The 18031-nt window shown below is 43.4% G+C and overlaps 3 protein-coding genes and 1 long non-coding RNA gene across 11 annotated transcripts; 2 read left to right on the top strand and 2 right to left on the bottom strand.

Annotated features, from left to right (window-relative positions):
• Nucleotides 1–1198: 1198 nt before the first annotated feature.
• On the top strand, nt 1199–3106 carry lsm5 (LSM5 homolog, U6 small nuclear RNA and mRNA degradation associated). Of its 2 annotated transcripts, none has more exons than XM_029146522.3 (5): nt 1199–1308; nt 2023–2118; nt 2194–2221; nt 2690–2762; nt 2841–3106. In XM_029146522.3, the coding sequence occupies exons 1-5, from the start codon at nt 1263–1265 to the stop codon at nt 2871–2873; spliced, it is 276 nt and encodes a 91-aa protein (XP_029002355.1). In that variant the 5' UTR covers nt 1199–1262; the 3' UTR covers nt 2874–3106. The 2 variants fall into 2 exon arrangements, with proteins under 2 accessions (XP_029002355.1, XP_055364058.1); XM_055508083.1 differs by lacking the exon at nt 1199–1308 and adding an exon at nt 1355–1467.
• psme2 (proteasome activator subunit 2) lies at nt 3088–5162 on the bottom strand. The gene is made up of 11 exons (XM_029146520.3): nt 5023–5162; nt 4803–4835; nt 4664–4726; nt 4499–4585; nt 4303–4351; nt 4131–4228; nt 3985–4053; nt 3852–3919; nt 3710–3764; nt 3552–3638; nt 3088–3462 (listed from the first exon to the last, which is right to left on the bottom strand). The coding sequence occupies exons 1-11, from the start codon at nt 5068–5070 to the stop codon at nt 3382–3384; spliced, it is 738 nt and encodes a 245-aa protein (XP_029002353.1). The 5' UTR covers nt 5071–5162; the 3' UTR covers nt 3088–3381.
• On the top strand, nt 4640–17010 carry LOC114853294 (E3 ubiquitin-protein ligase RNF31-like). 4 transcript variants are annotated; one of them, XM_055508070.1, is made up of 24 exons: nt 4640–4753; nt 6894–7096; nt 7288–7434; nt 7565–7720; nt 7800–7856; nt 7927–8053; nt 10921–11082; nt 11176–11326; nt 11514–11653; nt 11738–11877; nt 11966–12187; nt 12292–12612; nt 13139–13324; nt 13410–13616; nt 13694–13867; nt 13943–14041; nt 14341–14430; nt 14522–14636; nt 14894–15006; nt 15111–15224; nt 15304–15352; nt 15430–15526; nt 15626–15791; nt 16476–17010. In XM_055508070.1, exons 2-24 carry the CDS (start codon nt 6896–6898, stop codon nt 16521–16523), a joined length of 3282 nt encoding a protein of 1093 aa, XP_055364045.1. In that variant the 5' UTR covers nt 4640–4753; nt 6894–6895; the 3' UTR covers nt 16524–17010. The 4 variants fall into 4 exon arrangements, with proteins under 4 accessions (XP_055364045.1, XP_029002349.1, XP_029002348.1 ...); XM_029146516.3 differs by lacking the exon at nt 4640–4753 and adding an exon at nt 5070–5209; XM_029146515.3 differs by lacking the exon at nt 4640–4753 and adding an exon at nt 6025–6213.
• Nucleotides 8488–12532, bottom strand: LOC114853300 (uncharacterized). Of its 4 annotated transcripts, none has more exons than XR_008694471.1 (5): nt 12394–12532; nt 9973–12287; nt 9505–9789; nt 8983–9288; nt 8488–8864 (listed from the first exon to the last, which is right to left on the bottom strand). It is a non-coding gene; the product is annotated as an uncharacterized LOC114853300 (long non-coding RNA). The 4 variants fall into 4 exon arrangements; XR_008694469.1 differs by having other exon boundaries at nt 8488–9288; nt 9973–11398; nt 11477–12287; XR_003785534.3 differs by having other exon boundaries at nt 8488–9288.
• Nucleotides 17011–18031: the final 1021 nt, after the last annotated feature.

Here is an 18031-nt window from a genome sequence, read left to right as displayed (position 1 = left end):
CTCAGCCATAAGCTACACACTTACCAGCACCAGGCCAGTCTGACATCCAGGTCTCCACATTCAGACCTTTGCTTCTTTCTCACAGTCTTTCTTTACTAAGTCTAACACCTTGTCCAGAAAACTTTACAGAAACTTTAGCAGCATCACAGTCTTTGGGTGGATGTGCGTTCCTGTCAGTAGCTCATGTGAGCGACGGCGGAGTCGAGTTTATCGGGCCTCACAGGATCACAGAGACTCATGTTGTGATAAACGTCTCAGGGTTTTCTGCTTATGGGAACGTGAAGGATGAAGACTCGCCTCCTGTCCCGGTCCAAGCTCGGGTTCTGCTGTTCTACAGACCCCCGACTGATCCACACCCAGAATCGTTCCTCAGCGTGTTCAGGTTCAGGTCACAGGAACCATCTCTTAGTTAAGCTGCAAAAGTCATGGACTGCTGAGGGACTTCATTTATACACTGAGCTCCTCTGTATCCTTCTACCTGTTCTGTCCAAAACCCTTCCATCATTATTTCATGTTTAACTAACCATGTCTCCTTCCAGTAGTTGTGCCCCCCCCCCCCCCCCCTTTCTCCCACTCTATCCTCACCTGTAGATATTATTTGACTCAGAGCTACATGTCTGTGATGGGCAGCTGTGGATCAAATGATCCTGCCTGTGTCCAGTCTCTGGTCCAAACATCCTGTCTTTGCTCTGTTGTTGCTTGTTGTTGCAGATGGCCGCCCACATCCAACCTGGTTCTGCTGGAGGTTTCTTCCTCTTTAGAGAGGGAGTTTTTCCTCTTCACTGTTGCTGTCCAATAAAGGCTTGCTGTATGTGAGATCTGTTGGGTTTAGTTGTGTAAGGTCTTAAACCTTACCTTGTAAAGTGTCTTGAGATAACTTTGTTGTGATGTGGCGCTATATATATAAAAATTGAACTGAATTGAATTGAATGTGGATCCTGGTATGTCTCAGTAACAAAAATATGTGAAGAACTTTAAACGAACATTCGTCATTTCATACTAGAGCTGTAATCACGGAGAGTCTGGGCTTTAATATTAGTTCTAATAAAACATTAATTTGTCTAATCGAATCTGCATTAACGAGTTAATAATTTGTTTTTATAACTAGCTTTTTTACCTATAATCGTAACAATGATTAACAATTTGATTAACAGCTGAGGTTGTCAGTCGATTTTGGTTCGGTGATCGATTAATTCTCTTTCCTTCTGTCGGGCAGTAGTTGATGTTCCTCCGTTGATTGCTTCTGTCTGAATTGTGAGAACATGGCGGCTACTCCAGCAACAAACCCGTCACAGCTGCTTCCACTAGGTTCGTATTTCATTAATTCGTCAGATTTTATTCGTTTAATGCAGCTGGTGGTGTATAATTGTTTAGACTTAGTGTTCGTGGGGTATTTTCCACATGGGTTTAGATGTTAGTGAGTTTTTTTAGCTAGGTCACGTTAACATCACGTTGGCAGCTACAACGGTAATCGATTTACACGTTTTTTGGTGTTATTTTAAAGAATGTCGACCCAACTAAGAAGTATTAAGATGGTTCTGGAGTCTCACTGAGATTAAGAGTCTCGTCCACAATAATACATGTACTGCTTCGTTGATCTTTAAGCATCATTTCATTGAAGGTGTTTCAGGTGGTTTAACGTTTAGTTTCAGTCTAGTGGAGTCAAACTATAAACGTCTTCAACTTAATTGAACTTGATTTAAAAGACTCAGTTAATAATAAAAGTCACCATAAACTACCTTAAATAAACTAAAGGCATGTGGCAGCAGTGTTTAATTGTCTTTGATGTAACAAAAGTATTAAATATAACATAAGCGGAATCAAGCTTGCGTTGACGTTAATATCAGACGTTTGGCTCCGTATCATTACAATTGTTTTACTTTTACTTTTCTGATTACCCACTGCCTCAATGAAACTATGGCACCAAATGAAAATAATAACGTTTGAACTACTCGAGTGTTTTGGCAGGTGAAGTAGAAAGTATAATCGTCAGGATTGTTTCACGTATTTTTCACCCCTCAGAACTTGTGGATAAATGTATCGGCTCACGAATTCACATCGTCATGAAAACCGACAAAGAAATCGTGGGCACCCTGCTGGGCTTCGATGATTTTGTCAGTATCCTTTCGCCTGCTAAATGTACTGCTTGCTCTGAAAACTGCTCCAGATTCTGTCCTTAATTTGATGTTTAAGACATGGTCCTGGAAGACGTGACAGAATTGTAAGTATGTGTTCGTAGAACTTCAGCGTCAAATTTTGGCTTGTAACTCACTAACATGACTGATTGGACTATTGCTCTAGACAAATTAGTAATGGATCGTTAAAATCTTACTAGAATTGGCTGTATATTACTTTGTTCCTTCTCCATTTCCCCTCCCTTCCTGGGTTCAATCTAGCGCACCATATATGCTTCTATCTTCTTTCCCTTATTGTGTACTATACAAGGACAACTGGGGAACAGACCTGTAAACATCTTGCTCAGCCTAGGTCACATAACTAAAAACAACATTTCACTATACTGATCCTTACAGTCTCACCGTGGCTTTCTGACCTTATCTATCTACCCTGATGTATCCATGAAAAAATCCCAGCAAGGTTTCCACTTTTCGATTTGGCGCCGGTTAAGCTGGCTGCTGGCTGCTCCACTTTTGGACTAATAAAGGCATTCTATCTGTCTAACCTTTGTTAGTGAAATCACTCCGGAGGGAAGGAGGATAACTAAACTGGACCAGATCCTGCTCAATGGCAACAACATCACCATGGTAAAAAAATACTCTGCGTATTTTATTTCATTTTTCACACATTTGTTTGTTTATATTTACCTACTTTTCTGTGTGCAGCTTATACCTGGTGGTGAAGGCCCTGATGTATGAATCACTGGACGATGGACAGTTTTGTGTTTTCTATTTTCTACACTTAGTTGATTTTGTCATTGTGGTTTATTAGTACTCCACTTTACACTTAAGGAGGAAAATATTTTTGTAATTAGATTCCTGAAGTTTTTTTTTAAATAAGTGAGTGTTTGAGTCACACTTCACCAAAAATCTGTTTGTTTCAAATAAAGAATGACACAGTTTAAAAATAAAAAAGATTTTATCTTTTTTAATTCATAGTTTCACAATTTAAATTTAGTGCAAATGTTAAAGTGTTTTCATACACGAGCAAAAAAAACCTTGATCCAGTTATTTCTTGTGTTTACAGAAGTGAAAATGCAAATTGAGACATGAAGGTTTTGTCAAACTTGTATCTTTCTGAATATTTTCTGACTGACTGCATGCACCTTGATTACAGAAAAGGTTGACTGACTATTGAACACACCAAACAAACTAAACAGCTGTTCACCAGATAATGGAAGAATCTATCCCAGCAGTACCTCCTGCCTTAATACATGGATGGCTTCTCCTCTCCTTTAGGGTTGGTCACCTTCTCCAGATTCTTGCTGATAATGTCATAAAGTTCAGCCTAAAGCAAGCAAGAGTAAAGAAATAGTTTAAAAATTCTATGTAGGACAGGACTTAGGGTAATAATAATAAAACTTTATTTGAACGTACGTAGAATCCACGAACGTCGAGAACAATCACTCTGATCTCAGAGTAAATGGCCTCATCCTTGTCGTGTACCAGAGTACGATAATCCATCTGCAGGGAGAGAAGCTGAGTCAAAAGAGGACGCCTCCAGATTCACTGCAGGCAACGGGGCCAACACTCACCACATGTGTGTCTTTGGACGCCTTGGCAACAGCATCTCCCCTCTCTGAAAAGTACCTACATGTTTCACAAAGGACAATTAAAAGTGGCAGAAGGTTTCAGTTAATAGCTTGTCTCCAAAGAAGATGTCTGTGTCCAACCTACTTGTTGATGTTGGTCTGAAACCCATCAACTTTAGTCTTTACTGCAGCGATTCTCTCCAGGATCTTCTCCTGCGGTAGAAGATGGTTCAGTTACACTAACATTGACTTACAGATAAACAGGATGGTCGTCGTACCTGGATAGCCACACCAAAGTCATTTCCATCCTCTATTTTTGGGATTAGGTGCTGAATCCAGCAGGAAACCTACAGTAAAAGCAGAGTCCGAGTTAAAGCTTCAGCTTCTCAGACCTGATGTCAGAATCAGTGAGCGAGTCACTTACTATGACGATGGTCTCTCTCAGAGCAACAATCTCTGGTTTTACCCGGTCTAGAAGCAGAACAATCTTCTCGTTGCCCTTGATGAAGCCGCACTTTGGAGCTGAGGCGAGAGAAACATTAAAGGACTGTTCCTTCATCACATGCAGCGGTTAACTGTCAGATAAAACTCCTTACGTTTCTTCTTTTTCTTCTCATCGTCTTCGTTCTTGTCAGTTTCCATTTCCTGATTTCGATTTCACAGTAAGATAAAGCAAAAACAAGTTTGCATTTTGTATGAGTTGGTAGATTTTGATATGATGCGGCAGGTGATTGGCAGGCACTAAATACAAGCAGGAGCCTGGAGGATGAGCAGTGTCCCAGCTGGACTCACCTCCTCCTCTGGAGCCGGAGGGTCTGGGATGGGGATCTCCAGAGGAGCCCGCAGCGAGGACATGTCTGTGAGGTTCAGGGCATCGTCCTGGAAACGAGAGACGACAGGAGGGTGAGAGACAGAAATCACGGGACCTGCTGGACACACAACTCCGAAGGTTCTGACCCTGAGCAGCGCGTCCAGTCGCGTGATCTTCTGCGGGATGACGTTGGAGAACAGGTTTCCAGCCTGGAGGAAGACAAACACGCCATGAGAGTAAGATAACAGAATTAACACGAGTCATTGGTTATAAAGAGCAACGCACCTCCTGGTAGAGAGAGAGGCGGAAGGCGTCCACCTGCAAGAACCAGAACCAGAACACGGTCACTCAACAAGCTGCTGACTCACGGCGACGCTGTTTTACTTTCGTTTTCCTCCTGCTGCCGTGAAACATAACAAACTAACTGCATTCATTCTCTGCTCTCTAACGTCTCACCGCGTCGCTGTCGCGCGCCTCCGTCTACCTGTCCACGCGACCAACTCACCTTTCCCGCGTTCGCGCTGCTTATTTTCAGCGTTGACGTCTTGGACATGACTAAAGTTTCAGCTTCAGCTCAGATAAAGTAAAGTTTAAAGTAAATCCGACTTCAGAGCTTCGCTGGGACTCGACCTGCTCCGTGAACTTCCTGATCTACTTCACTTTCGGTTTAACGCCGTTGGCGCCTCCCATCGGTGAGTTCGGTGCTTTCCATCCTCCACTGACCGGAACAAGCCAAAGACGCGTTACTGTTTATTATGCAGTTCATCATATCACACGGTCAGTCTGAATGAATCATTTCTGAAGTAACCAAATATAATAACAATTTTGATGAAAATGAATAATTATAAATATAAAATAAATTAATTACTTCTGCATTTTCTTATTCTATTTTTCAGTTTTAATATCTAAAAAACGTTTTCATGTGATTTTATATATAAAATATATATATATATATATATATATATATATATATATATATATATATATATATATATATATATATATATATATATATATATATATATATATAACAAAAATCTGAATTTCGTATTTTCTGTGGACGCTCTCAGTTGTGTGTGAGGCATGTTTTAGATAGGAAAAAATGACGAAAATGTTACAAACACTTCTGGGTCAACACGAGTAACAAACTGAAGATGAGTGTTTCATGTTTGTCTTAGTTTGAAGAAGTAAAGGGAAAACTGATCAGGTGCTTCAGCACCACAGTGAATCTGTTATTAATATGTTTTAGTAAATGTTTTCTAATTGAGTGTTTCCACCTAAATGAATTAAAAACAGACAGTTTTGTTTAAAGTCAGGTAAACTTGTGTTATAGGTATTTCCTGTGCCAGAATCACTCCATGAGTAAATAGAGAGCTGATTTAAGATGTTTATGTGCTAGTAGGTCAGTACATAGCACGACTGAGTAATAATACTCATTGTAAAAATACTCAGAAACACAAGTCAAAAATGTGCTTTTAGTTTGTAGTAGCATCGCTTTTATTTTGAAAAGCATACAGGAAATATAGCACAAACACAAACGTCAAAGTGAGTTCCGCGTAAATGCTGCTTCGGTTCGTGTCTCCTGAGTCCTGGGTTTAGTCGCAGACCAGGTTTAAAGCCACTGGGGGTCCGTCCAGAACAGCTGGGTCGGAGTAAAGGACGGAACCGCTACGGAATTCTGTCCCGACGAAGGACGGTACGAAGCTACTCTCCTAAAGTTTCGCTTTCACACGAGTCTCACTTTAACGCCATCAAACGACAGACCGCGACGTTTAGCGGTACCAGACGCGTATCGACGGAGCAGAGTCGTGAGCGTTCACTGTGGACACGACGCTGTTTACTAAGTCTCCACTAGTGGAGTCACATGACGACCTGAGCTGGGCGGAACCGAGCCCGGAGCCCGCTGTCTTCTTAAGGCAAAGTGTAAAGCTCAGGCTTTCGAGTCTTCTCTATGATCGTGTGTCCGGTACCGAACCTGGGTCACCAGCGTCCAGGTGGGTCTGGGACCCGCCTCCTCAGGTCGCCTCGAGCTTTAGTTGGAGCTTTTTACGTTGACGGACTTTGTTCAGGAAAAATAAGAAAAACTTACAATCTTATCATGTGTAGTTCAGCACCAGAACCCGAGTCACGCTTCTTAGCCAAACACAGCATCTTTATCATAAATGCACTTAAAGCTGGATGTTTGTCTTTTAAAAAGAAAACACTTTGTTTACTAAGTAAGAAACATGCTGCTGTTTTTTTCTCTTTTGTTTGACTTGAAACAGAAAAGAAACTCAGACCAAAAAAACGAAAGACATTCCATTCATAACATAATGAAAGTGTAGAATCCGTTAATAAATGAAGGAACTGATCATCTGCATCTTTTCGTTGTGACAGTCATGAGCAGCAGCCTGTCTGTGGAGATGGACGAGGTCCGGAGGAGAGCCCGATCCATCCTGTCCTCGTCGGGCTCAGCCCAGAGTGTGAAGGCTGAGGTTCAGACCATGGCCTCCATTGCTCTGCCGCTGTCAGAGAAGTACCGTGAGCTGGTCGTGGAGGACGTGTTGAGGGAGAATGCAGCAGGTCACAGCAGGCAGGAGGTGGGTTCTGACAGATGAGTCCTGGTGCTGAAGTCAGGACACAGGCAGTTGAGCCTGTGGCCACTAGGGGCAGAGCAGCCTGTAGTGAGGTGTCCTTCAGTCTTGTTCAGTTTTGTTGATTTGTTCATGTTTACTTGTATTGGTGTGTGTTTGGTAGTTGGTAGTTGATTTAAATTTCTGTATTTGTTCAGGTCATGAACACTTTGTCTAGACTGGTCAAGGCCTTGAGTATCCTGGAGAAGTACGGCTGCAACCTGACCTGTCCCAGCAGGCCCAGATACTGGAGGAGCGTCAAGCACAACAACCCGGTCTTCAGGAACACTGTGGATGCCATGAAGGTGACCCATCCCCTGGCTTTAAAGCCATATACAGACATTCCCTCTGTGATGCAGGTCCCCATAGGTGCTGGTTCTGCAGGTCCCCGTAGGCGCTGGTTCTGGCCTCTAACTCGCTGTTCCTCCTCCATAGGGGGGCCGGCGAGTGTTGCATCTCTACGGTTACACCAGTCAGCAGATAGACGGCCTCAGCTTCCCAGATGAAGTCAGCGAACCAGACGCTGACAGAGTTGCTGCAGTGACGTTGGAGGTCATGAGCTTACGCACCGAGGTGGACATGCTGGTGAAGGTATGCATGTGAGAGCTGCACCCTTCATCTCATGTAAGCGAGTCACTGTCTTCTCACCGTTTCCTGTCTGTCTTTTTAGGGCACACATCCTCACCCAGAACTATTCAAAGGCATCATCCCATGGATCATTCAGCAGGTCTGTATGTCATGTCTGCATCACTTCTCATGACATGGACGCGTGTTGACTGCGGTGCTGTCACTATCAGGAAAATCCTGCAGCCAATCCAGTGGTAATTCTACCTGGACCGGACCAGCAAACGGACAAACCCCAGGTCCTGTCTCCTGCACCTAAATCTATTCAGGTCCCAGCGTTAGGACAAGTCCTCAAAGCAGGTGAGCCACTGTCAAACTACTGCATAAAACAATGAGCAAATCAGAAGCAGGGACTTGCTTTGACCTAAACGTTTACAGTTTTTCTCAGTCACTTTAGTACAATTCTCAGATCAGAATTGAAGTTAGCAAATATGTGTGTGCATTTCTCAAAACAATTTGTACAAACAGCAAAACACTATGGATTTCTTGCAAAAGCTGGTAACTTGCTCAAAATCTTTAGTTCATCTCTCAAAACTAAGTCTTTATGTCATTGAACGTGTCAGTGGCGTCAGAATATCAAGTCCTTGTGTCATTTTCTATGAACTAGACAGTCACATTAGTCAGTCATGTTGTCAATATAACTATGTACTTTGGAGGGAGGTTCTGATGTTAACTATGGCTACATTTTTGATGACAATTACTGTAAAATGTAAGTTAACTTTTTTGTTTGATTGCAAGAGACTGGACAAGATTCACGTTTACACTTTGTGTTTATATTGTAATTTGTTGACAGACCGTGTCATACCAACATAGAAAAAAACCACTGCAAACAGTAACAAAGGGAAAAAAAAGATAGGACAATGTTCTTTATAACAGTACAGGCAGTGCTGTAGGAATTGGTGTGGTCTTCCTACATCTCTTGTCGTTCCTGTATGTTCCACAAATTCTCATCCACATCACAGCGAATATCCTCTCTTGCAATGCAGTGTGGAAAGAATCTTTAAGCGTGTATTATCCAGCCTCTGCTGTGATGTCATCACATGCAGCATCCATGGCAGCCAGGAGGGTCATTTGTGTATGTGGCTGGCGATCTACACTTTCCATCTCCATGCTGAGAAAAAATCCTCAATAGGGTTAAGGAATGGAGAGTAGGGTGAAATGAACTCCATCCGCATCCTGTTGTGGGCTGCAAACCATTGCCTGATGATGTTTGAGTGATGAAAACTCACATTGTCCCAAACTATCACATACGTTGGCAGGTGATCTCCACTCTGACCCCTCTCTTCTTCAGGGATGAGATCTCTGTAGAGAGTTTCTAGAAAGGTTATGGGAATATGAGTAAGCACACCATTGTCAGAGATGGCAGCACCCATGGTTATGTTCCCGCCCTGTTGGCCTGGCACATCAACTGTAGCCCTGTAGCCGATGATATTTCGGCCACGCCTTCTGCATTTTGTTAGGTTGAAGCCAGCCTCATCCATGTAGATGAAGCTGTGCGGCTCTTCACTTGCTTCAAGTTATACGTATATCATACGCTATATACAGAAAACACAATGAGTTTTATGAATTACAAGAATTTTCTTTTTGGCCAAGATAGAGTTACATCAAATGTATAAATCACATATTGCATTACTTTTCTACAGTCATAGCAAATGTGTAAAGATTTGTGTAATGTGTAAAAACACGCTTACTGTAATGTATATCGCTCTATGATATACAGTACAGTTGCTGCATGTCCATGCATGTTTTACCTGTACAAACTGGTAGTGTAGTTCCTTCACTCTTTCACCATTTCTTTCAAATGGAACAGTGTAAGGCTGCTTCATTTTCATCTGGGGTCTTTTGAGCACTCTGCAAATATCCAAACAGTCAGCATCTCAACCATTGACAAATATGTTGTTGTCCTCTATAATGGCACTCCCTTTATCTCCCTTAGTCTTATCGCATTGTTTTCTACGACCGTGGTGCAAATAGCCTCCTTCTGTTGAGCAGTGAAAAGGGCCCCTTTGCCGCCCCTGTGAAGTTGTCTTGCAGTCCTATGTGGAAGAGATATAGTACAGTAATGCAAAATACAAAATTCAGGACAATAAAATGTCACTGTATAAAATGTAGGCCTACTTACAGTACTTACTGAATATTGCAAAAAGCTTTATATATTGTAAAAATACTGTAATATTGTATGAAGCATTACAGAACAGTTCATATTTTAGATTACATACCTGTTCTCTCGACGAAAGGTCTGACTGATTGAGAACACAGTTGTTCTCCCAACATTTGGCTGCACCCTTCTACCAGCCTCATTCAGTGTAAGCCCATGGTGGACAACATGGTCTACAAGTGTGGCTCTTATCTCATCAGGAACACATACATGTCTTCGGCCTCTTCCTCGGTTTTGCCCACTAACTCCTCCACCACGCAGCCTCACTGCTCTTCCTCTTCTTCTCTCTGGCTGTTGACCCCGTCCAATTCCTTGTCCTTGCATTGTCAGACATAGAACATTGTGTTGTGCTTCAGCCATATATATACTTGCCCATTGATTGTCAATGAGATGCACCTTTGTTAGAGGAAGTCAAGTCACCTGAGAGCAATTTACCAATTCAGGACAGATTTTGAAAAAAACATATAATGGAGATGTATAGAAATATGTTTGTCACTTTATGATAACTTGGTCAACCATTTTGCAGTTAATGACTTATACGATGAACTACTGACTAGATGTTTTAAGGAGTAAGACTATTGCACAGTGAACTATATAATACATTTTGATCAAGATGACATAAGCAATTGATAATGTAGTAATTGATAAAGAGCTGGGAATTGTACATAAACATATAAATGGATGTACCAAAGCATTTGCAACTTGTTCAAAGTAGTGAGAAACTGCTTATATGATGTGCACACGTGACATCATGATGTGAAGATTGAACAAATAGTTTTGAGAATTTTATTCTGATCTGAGAATTGCACTAAAGCGACTGAGAAAAACTGTAACAGGTCAGCATTTAGTTCAGAAGTTGGTTGTAGAAGTGAAGATTAACATTAAAGTACAGAGCAGCAAACGTGATGTTAAACTCAGTCCTGCCTTATTGGGCCGTACTCCAGTTTTATTTATTGACTATTCATAGTTTACTCCAAAGCTGAATAGACTCGGTCTGTTTCGTGTCCAGACTCTTCGACCGTGGGTCAGTGTCATCTGTGTGGCAGCGTGTCGACCGTGATTTGTTCGTCCTGTGACAACCAATCCTTCTGCGATGCCTGCGATGACCTGTGCCACCGCCACCCCTCGAGAAGCAGCCACAAAAGAGACAAGACCCCAAAAGCCAAGCAGGGTACGCAGCAGTGGAGCAGGGTGAAATGCAAGAAAACCACCCAACGCTGACTTTCTGTCTGGTTTAAAGTCTCAAGGTTTCATTCTCATCTAGATCCCTGCAGCATCTGTGGTATCTCTGCTGTCCACGCTCAGTGCTCCAGCTGCTCCCAGGGGCTGTGTCTGAACTGTGACAGACTCTTCCACTCTCACCCTGACCGCAGAGCTCACAACAGATCCGTTATCACACCGGCAAAGACGTCCAGGTGAGGCCGACCGGAAGTAACTTCCAGACATTACAGCGTCCTGCTCACCTCACATGACACCGCATCAGTTTTCTGCAAGAAGCAGCAAAGATGCATAGAATCAGTGATTTGTTCTGCAAAACCAGCAGCTTAATGAGAACGAGGAGATACTTGTTCGTGTAGCTGTGAGTGCTGTGTTGTTTTGCAGCCCTTCTCTGTCGCCCTGGGAATGTGCTCACTGCACCACAGTGAACGAGATGCGGGCTGTTCTCTGCTCCACCTGCGAACGGCCCCGACTCGCCACCGCTGCGTCCACTGTTCAGGAGAACCCCTCGTCACTGAACACAGGTTGGGAAGTTAAAGTCCTTCTACGTCAGACCTGGTATTACAAGTCACTGCATGAGGCTGACGTGTGGCTGCTGGTTCCCTCAGAGTGGCAGTGCAGGAGCTGCACCGTCATGAATCAGGGCAGCAGCATACTGTGTGAGGTGTGTGAGCGCCCCCGTCTGGCCACTCGCCCGCCTGCAGCCGTTCTCGCCAGTCCTGGATCTGACCCTGACTCTGGAACAAACGTTTGTGATCTCCTGCCTTTACAGCTTCTTAAGCTACTTGCTGTCTCCTCGTCCCACTGACCATTCGTGTTCATCTGTGTCATCCCAGTGGACTTGCCATTTCTGCACCTTCCTAAACACTAAACCCAGTGCCGAGTGTGAGATGTGCAACCTGCCGTCTAAAGACTCTGGAGACGCTCTGCCCCAGTCGCTTCAGCAGCCTCCGGCCAACACCAAAGTTCCACCTCAGCCCAAGCCCAGACTTGATGCCGATCTAAAAAGACAGAACACAATGAGGAAAGACGGGCTCTCTCTCATCCAGCAGATAAGAGTAGGTGATAGTCTGTGGAACATTAAGTGAACCCCAGGTCCGTTGGTTAAAACTCTGGATGATGTTCAGCCTTGGTAAACTTTTGTCCTGTTTCTCCTTCCTAGGAAGCGGAGAAACGCAGCATCAGCCCAGAGGAGGTGTACGCAGCGCTGTGCATGTGTGGCGGCAGCAACCCCTGTGACTGGCTGACCTCGGAGCTGCCTCACCTGCTGGACGAGATCTGCGCCATGGCGGCCTCAGTGCAGCTGAGCTACTCTGGGACGGAGTCCACGGTGGAGAGAGACGGGGAGCAGACGGAGGAGGACGGCACCACATCCACAGCAGGCGTGAAGCTGTCCAGAGCGGAGGCCAAGCTGGCCTGGCTGGCAGTAGGAGGAGACACCGACCGAGCAGTGAAACAGCTGCTGAGAGACAGACAGGTCAAGGTAGGAGGCCGCTCAGTGGACGAGGCTTCAGCTCTGACCCAAAACAGCAGAATGATGCTAAGGAAGTTACATCGTTGTTCAATTAGAATGCATTGATACAGGCTTTCTACAATGTGATACTTCTTTACCAGCTGCTTCAGTGTTTGAGTAAGTCATCTGTAGAGGAGTCATTTGAGACAAAGGGGTCTTTGTTAAGCCACTGATGAACTCGGGAGGCAAGCTTGTACCGAGACTTTTGCCGTTTGAAGTTCCTTCAGCCTTTTTGGCCTTGAAAGATAAGTGGGATAAGAGCAGGCTGCAGAATGTGGGAGTCATGAAGGAGTGTAGCTCCTCTTATTGCAAACAGTGAAAGCGTTCAGCATGACGACTTCATGCCCTTGGTTTAAACAGTGCGGTGTAGGAGGCTGAGCTGTGAGCCGTGTTTACACTGACACTGACTCTCGCGTCTGTGAATCTCGTAGTAAAGCTACGGGTCTAGAGCTGGGGACGACCGACTCCATGTTTGAAGTCTGTTGTTTCTCCTCAGATGAGGGAGCTTCACTCTCTGGGCTTCCAGGACGTGGCCCAGTGTGAGGAGGCCCTGCGGCAGAGCGGCGGGGAGGTGAAGGGGGCTCTGTCTCTGCTGCAGCGCCCCCTGCTGGATCCCTTCCACCAGCGCGTCTGGGCCAACCAGCCCGAGCCTCCCATAGATCCCAAACACCCAGATAAACAGGTCGGGCAATACACAATACAAAGGCGTTTATTCACATTCACACCATCGACTCTAACATTACATACATTCTGCCTGTGGCTGTCAGAGGATGTGCCGACGTCTCCTGGCGCTGTACGACCTGCCCAGCTGGGGGCGCTGCGAGCTGGTGTTGGCGCTGCTGCAGGAGCCGGGTGTCACCTACTCCCTGGAGGACGTGGTGCAGGCTGTGAAGGAGTCACATGACAAAGACTTCATCAGGCGGCTGCTGAACAACGAGTGTCCCTGCTGCCTCAGCATCTTCCCCCGCAGCAAGGTGGGTCCATGGCTCCGACCCGTCAGCCATGTCCTGCACACATTAGGGCAACTCTCATCTCCCCTTCCTCCTCTCAGATGCAGTCCCTGACTTCCTGTCAGTGCTCTGTGTGTCACGACTGCTTCGGGCAGCACTTCACCATTGCTGTGAGGGACAAACACATCAGAGACATGGTGTGTCCAGTGTGTGGCGAGCCAGACATAAACGACCCCGAGCAGCTGGACAGCTACTTCTCCACCCTGGACATACAGGTAACAGGTGGTCTGACGGATTAGGGACCAGAACTGTGTGAACTACTGATGACATTGAACATTTTATGGTTGTAGCTACGAGACTGTTTGGAGCTGGAAGTTTACGATCTGTTTCACAAGAAGCTGACTGAACATGCGCTGATGAAGGACCCCAAGTTCCTGTGGTGCTGCCACGTGAGTCCTTCCCTCATGAACCAGTGGTGTGAAAAAAAATATTTATAGTTCTGTAGCTAATTGTGGAAAACCATAACCGTTAGATGTTTTTAACAAAATCATGTGACACTAACATATTATGAATACGTGTGTGTGTGTGTGTGTATTTTATATATACATAAAAATAAATGTTTGTTTGTGTTTGTGTTCATTTTGTATTTGAGAATTTTTAATAACTACTAGTAAAACAGTAATTTGTTCCTACATTTTTATAAATAAATATAATTTTTTATTTTATTTGTCTCTATCTTTCAAATTAGTGCACCTCTGGGTTCATTAATGACGGAGATCAGCTGAAGGTCACATGTCCATCGTGTCGAAAAAGCTTCTGTGCTCAGTGCAAGAAACCTGTAAGTCCTGGAACAGTTCAGTTCATGTAATGTACGGTTTTTCACACTCATGCCTGAAATGATCTCATGATCTAATTCTGTCTGGTCTCAGTGGGAGCCTCAGCACCAGGATCTGTCCTGTGAGCAGTTCCAGCAGTGGAAGAGGGACAACGATCCGGAGTACCAGCGTCAGGGTCTGGCCGGTTACCTGCGAGACAACGGCATCAGTGAGGCTGAAATATCTGCTAAACTGCTACAAATTTTATTCCAGTATTTTCGTGGCTACTTGCACTTCAGATGGGTTCTACCACATTTGAATTCATCCATTCTGGGGATGAAGGTGGAAAACGTTGAAGTGTGTTTCTGTGATGATGTTTAACTGCTTACTCTGCTGGACGTCCAACTCTAGCCGCTGACTCGTGTAGCAATCAGACACCACCTTGTTATAATAATGTGTTGAGCAGGATGTGGTCTCCTCCTGCAGCCTGTCCTCACTGCCGGTTCCAATATGCCCTGACCAAAGGCGGATGCATGCACTTCAGCTGCTCCCAGTGCAGATACCAGTTCTGCAGCGGCTGCAACAACCCCTACCAAAAGGTGAGCTGCAGCTACATCATATGTCATCATATCATATCATCATATCATACATCATAACACCTGAGTCCGCTCGGCCTCCTGTCATTGTACTCTTGCTCTCTTAGACCGGCTGTAAGACACCACAGTGCCTTTACCCTGGTCTACATGCCCACCACCCACGCGACTGTCTCTTCTATCTAAGAGACTGGGAGCCGCCCAGACTACAGGCTCTGCTGCAGGTACTGATGCTGCTACTAGAGCTTTGTCTTTGCTAATGGTATTTACGGTCAGCAGTAACGCCATCTTTTCTCCCGTCAGAGAGGCGGCGTCGCTTTTAACACTGATCCTTCTAATGGAGCTCAAACTGGTAAAGCAGCTTTGTTGTAAGATGCATTTCTGATTCATTTATTGAAGTGTTAATGGGTCGCCTCTCGTCTGAACCAGATGCTTGTGGCGTGATGGAGCAGAAGGATGAAGGAGGACAACAGATCGATTCGCCGTGTGGCATCCAGACGCAGCCGGGACAGGCTGGACTCTGCGAGTGAGTTTGAACTGCTGGCGCGTCAATTCCTAAACAGCCTAGGTTTTCTCCTAAAAGGTGATGATGATAATACTCTTAGATAAATGTGTCTCTGTGTAGGAAGCACTACAGAGAGTACCTGGTCAGTCTGATCAACGCTCACTCTCTGGACCCGGCGCTGCTGTATGACGCCACAGAGCTGATCCGGGCCTGTGAGCGTTACCAGGTGGACACACAGAGAGGAGACAACGAGGATGACAACGCCTTCCAGGCCCGGCTGCTCAGGGTGAGCATCCGTTAGCTCACTAGATGCCTGCAAACACCACAACCTCCATGTACTGTCACTTGCTGCTTTGGTCGCCAGCACTCAAGACACTCGCTGCTGAGTTAGAGCTTAATTTAGTGGTTGAATTACTATGTAAATGTACTATGTAAAATAAATATGTCTATGTAAAAGATTATTTATAAATGGTTCAGACCAAACAGACATTGAGCAACATTAGTGATGCTCACGTAAAGCTGCGCTCTTGGATCAGACTGGTGCTTCATGTTTAGTCAGGTTACTGTTCAAGAAGGGAAAAGGTAACATGATGCTCAGTGTCAAACATTAAAACGTGTCGGTGAGGGGTTAACCCTGTGGATGGGGTTTCTAAACAGGAGATTAGAGCTGTAATTGAGCCAGCGTCAGGTCGTTTAGAGTCCAGTGTGTCACAAGGAACTGTCCTGAGTCACTGCAAGTGATCATTACTCACATCATGGGTTTGGGCATGCTCGGGTGTGGTTGAGTTGACAATACAATCAAACTATCTATGAAAATTAGTAACATGTCCGACCACGTATAAATCATGTCATGTGTGCATTTAAAAGCAAACTGCTTTTAGCAGCAAAGGGTTTTAAGTCTCTGAAATAGTTTCGTATTTAAATGTTTTTGTGTGAAGACGACAAACCTGACCTCTTTGCTTCCTAACAGAAACTGACGACGGTTCCTCTTGGAGAAAAAGTGCCTCGAAACAAATAGATTCCTGAACAGTTGATCATGGCAGCAAGGAAGAGGCCACGGTTCACTGGTCTCCTGCTTTGAAGACGCGTCTGACTCAGACGCCTGCGGAAAAAACAAAGCAATTAACAAGGGAAGCCACCGTGTTGATGTGAAGTTTGTTTTTCAGGTTCATGTTTTTATTCCTGAGGATCAGAATTAAAGAGTCTGGTTTTGAGAGGTTGCGTTGGAACAGTTTGTTCTCGCTTTATGTGACACAGATTATGTGACACAGCGGCAAACCCCATATAAATGTAAGAAACAATTGTTTGTGGAACAAGGTTGAGTCTAAGACTTCAACACCTTAGTTTGATTTTTAAATTGGGTAACGTCACATGTAGCATCTATGTTTTACAATGTTGTAGACAAGGATTAATTACACAACTGCTCCTGTTATGAAGCTTTGTGGATAAGTGATTCAGATTTGATGAAATCTATTTTAAATATGAATAAATAATAATCAAACCAGGCCTGGTTAACTAAATTCTGTTTGTCAAACTGGATGAATTAATGTGTCTGTTATTATTTATTGTTGGTACAGATCAATGGTAGAACATAACACACAAGTCTCTGGAGTATAATTGTGGTTATATTTACAACAAATTAAAAACAAGATCCAAATTAAAACACTAATTTTATGTCCGATAAAGTTATATACTTTAAATGACAATGACTAAATCATCATTTTATAGTAACTATTAACCTATTTCAGAAAAGAAGTGACAACAATAAAATTAAAGTCCTTGAAATTTAAATATAATATTAATCAAATATTTAGTATTTTTATACATTCATTCAGTTTAGTGTTGAACATTAGTTAAGGTGTAGAATTACCTCATAGTCAACTAAAAATAGAACTGAATAGAATAGAATAGAATATTTTAAAGTACATTTGATCATTTTTGATTTTTGATCACTTTTTTCATTTATATTGATTAAATAAAATCTGACATCTGATTTAGATTACATTTAGATTAGATTAGATAGGACTTTATTAATCCCACATTGGGGAATTTCTTTCATTTTACAGCAGCCAAAAGACATTTAAAAGATTAATAAATTAATGAATACAAACTGTGACAGGCTGTTACAGACTGAAATATGATGTTATATAAAACCCTAAAGCCTGCAACACAATAATTACCTTCCAATAACAAATAACTGAATCGAATCATTTTGCATCAGAAAGAAACAAATGAAGCATAAGTAGTAGGAATTTGAAATAAGTGTATATTTTACATCTTACATATATAAAAGTAAATAATAAACAATTAACTTTGAAGTGACGGATGTAACAGCTGGTAAACAGAAATGTTAACATGTTCACATTATCACTGATCATATTCTGATCAGTTGTAAATGCAATAAAACTATCTGTGGAAATGAGTAACATGTCTGACTGTGTAAAAATCTAAATGTCATATAAAATGAACTAAAAGTGACTCAAAATCCTTGAAAAGAGGTCTATTTGTATCCCAACACTCTCAGTG

This window comes from Betta splendens, chromosome 4, assembly GCF_900634795.4.
Source record: "Betta splendens chromosome 4, fBetSpl5.4, whole genome shotgun sequence".
Taxonomy (NCBI): Eukaryota; Metazoa; Chordata; class Actinopteri; order Anabantiformes; family Osphronemidae; genus Betta; species Betta splendens.
This window is presented reverse-complemented; position numbering and strand designations above follow the sequence as displayed.

Bases quoted from the DNA above. Each gene is read 5' to 3' on its own strand.
- lsm5 (XM_029146522.3), top strand. From the start codon at position 1,263: ATGGCGGCTACTCCAGCAACAAACCCGTCACAGCTGCTTCCACTAG. The intron at 1,309-2,022 runs GTTCGTATTTCA...TTCACCCCTCAG, and splicing joins GTCACAGCTGCTTCCACTAG to AACTTGTGGATAAATGTATC. The intron at 2,222-2,689 runs GTAAGTATGTGT...AACCTTTGTTAG, and splicing joins CTGGAAGACGTGACAGAATT to TGAAATCACTCCGGAGGGAA.
- psme2 (XM_029146520.3), bottom strand. From the start codon at position 5,070: ATGTCCAAGACGTCAACGCTGAAAATAAGCAGCGCGAACGCGGGAAAG. The intron at 4,727-4,802 runs GTGCGTTGCTCT...GTCTTCCTCCAG, and splicing joins GCCTCTCTCTCTACCAGGAG to GCTGGAAACCTGTTCTCCAA. The intron at 4,586-4,663 runs GTCAGAACCTTC...TCTCGTTTCCAG, and splicing joins GACTGGACGCGCTGCTCAGG to GACGATGCCCTGAACCTCAC.
- LOC114853294 (XM_029146514.3), top strand. From the start codon at position 6,469: ATGATCGTGTGTCCGGTACCGAACCTGGGTCACCAGCGTCCAG. The intron at 15,007-15,110 runs GTGAGCTGCAGC...TTGCTCTCTTAG, and splicing joins GCAACAACCCCTACCAAAAG to ACCGGCTGTAAGACACCACA. The intron at 15,225-15,303 runs GTACTGATGCTG...TTCTCCCGTCAG, and splicing joins GACTACAGGCTCTGCTGCAG to AGAGGCGGCGTCGCTTTTAA.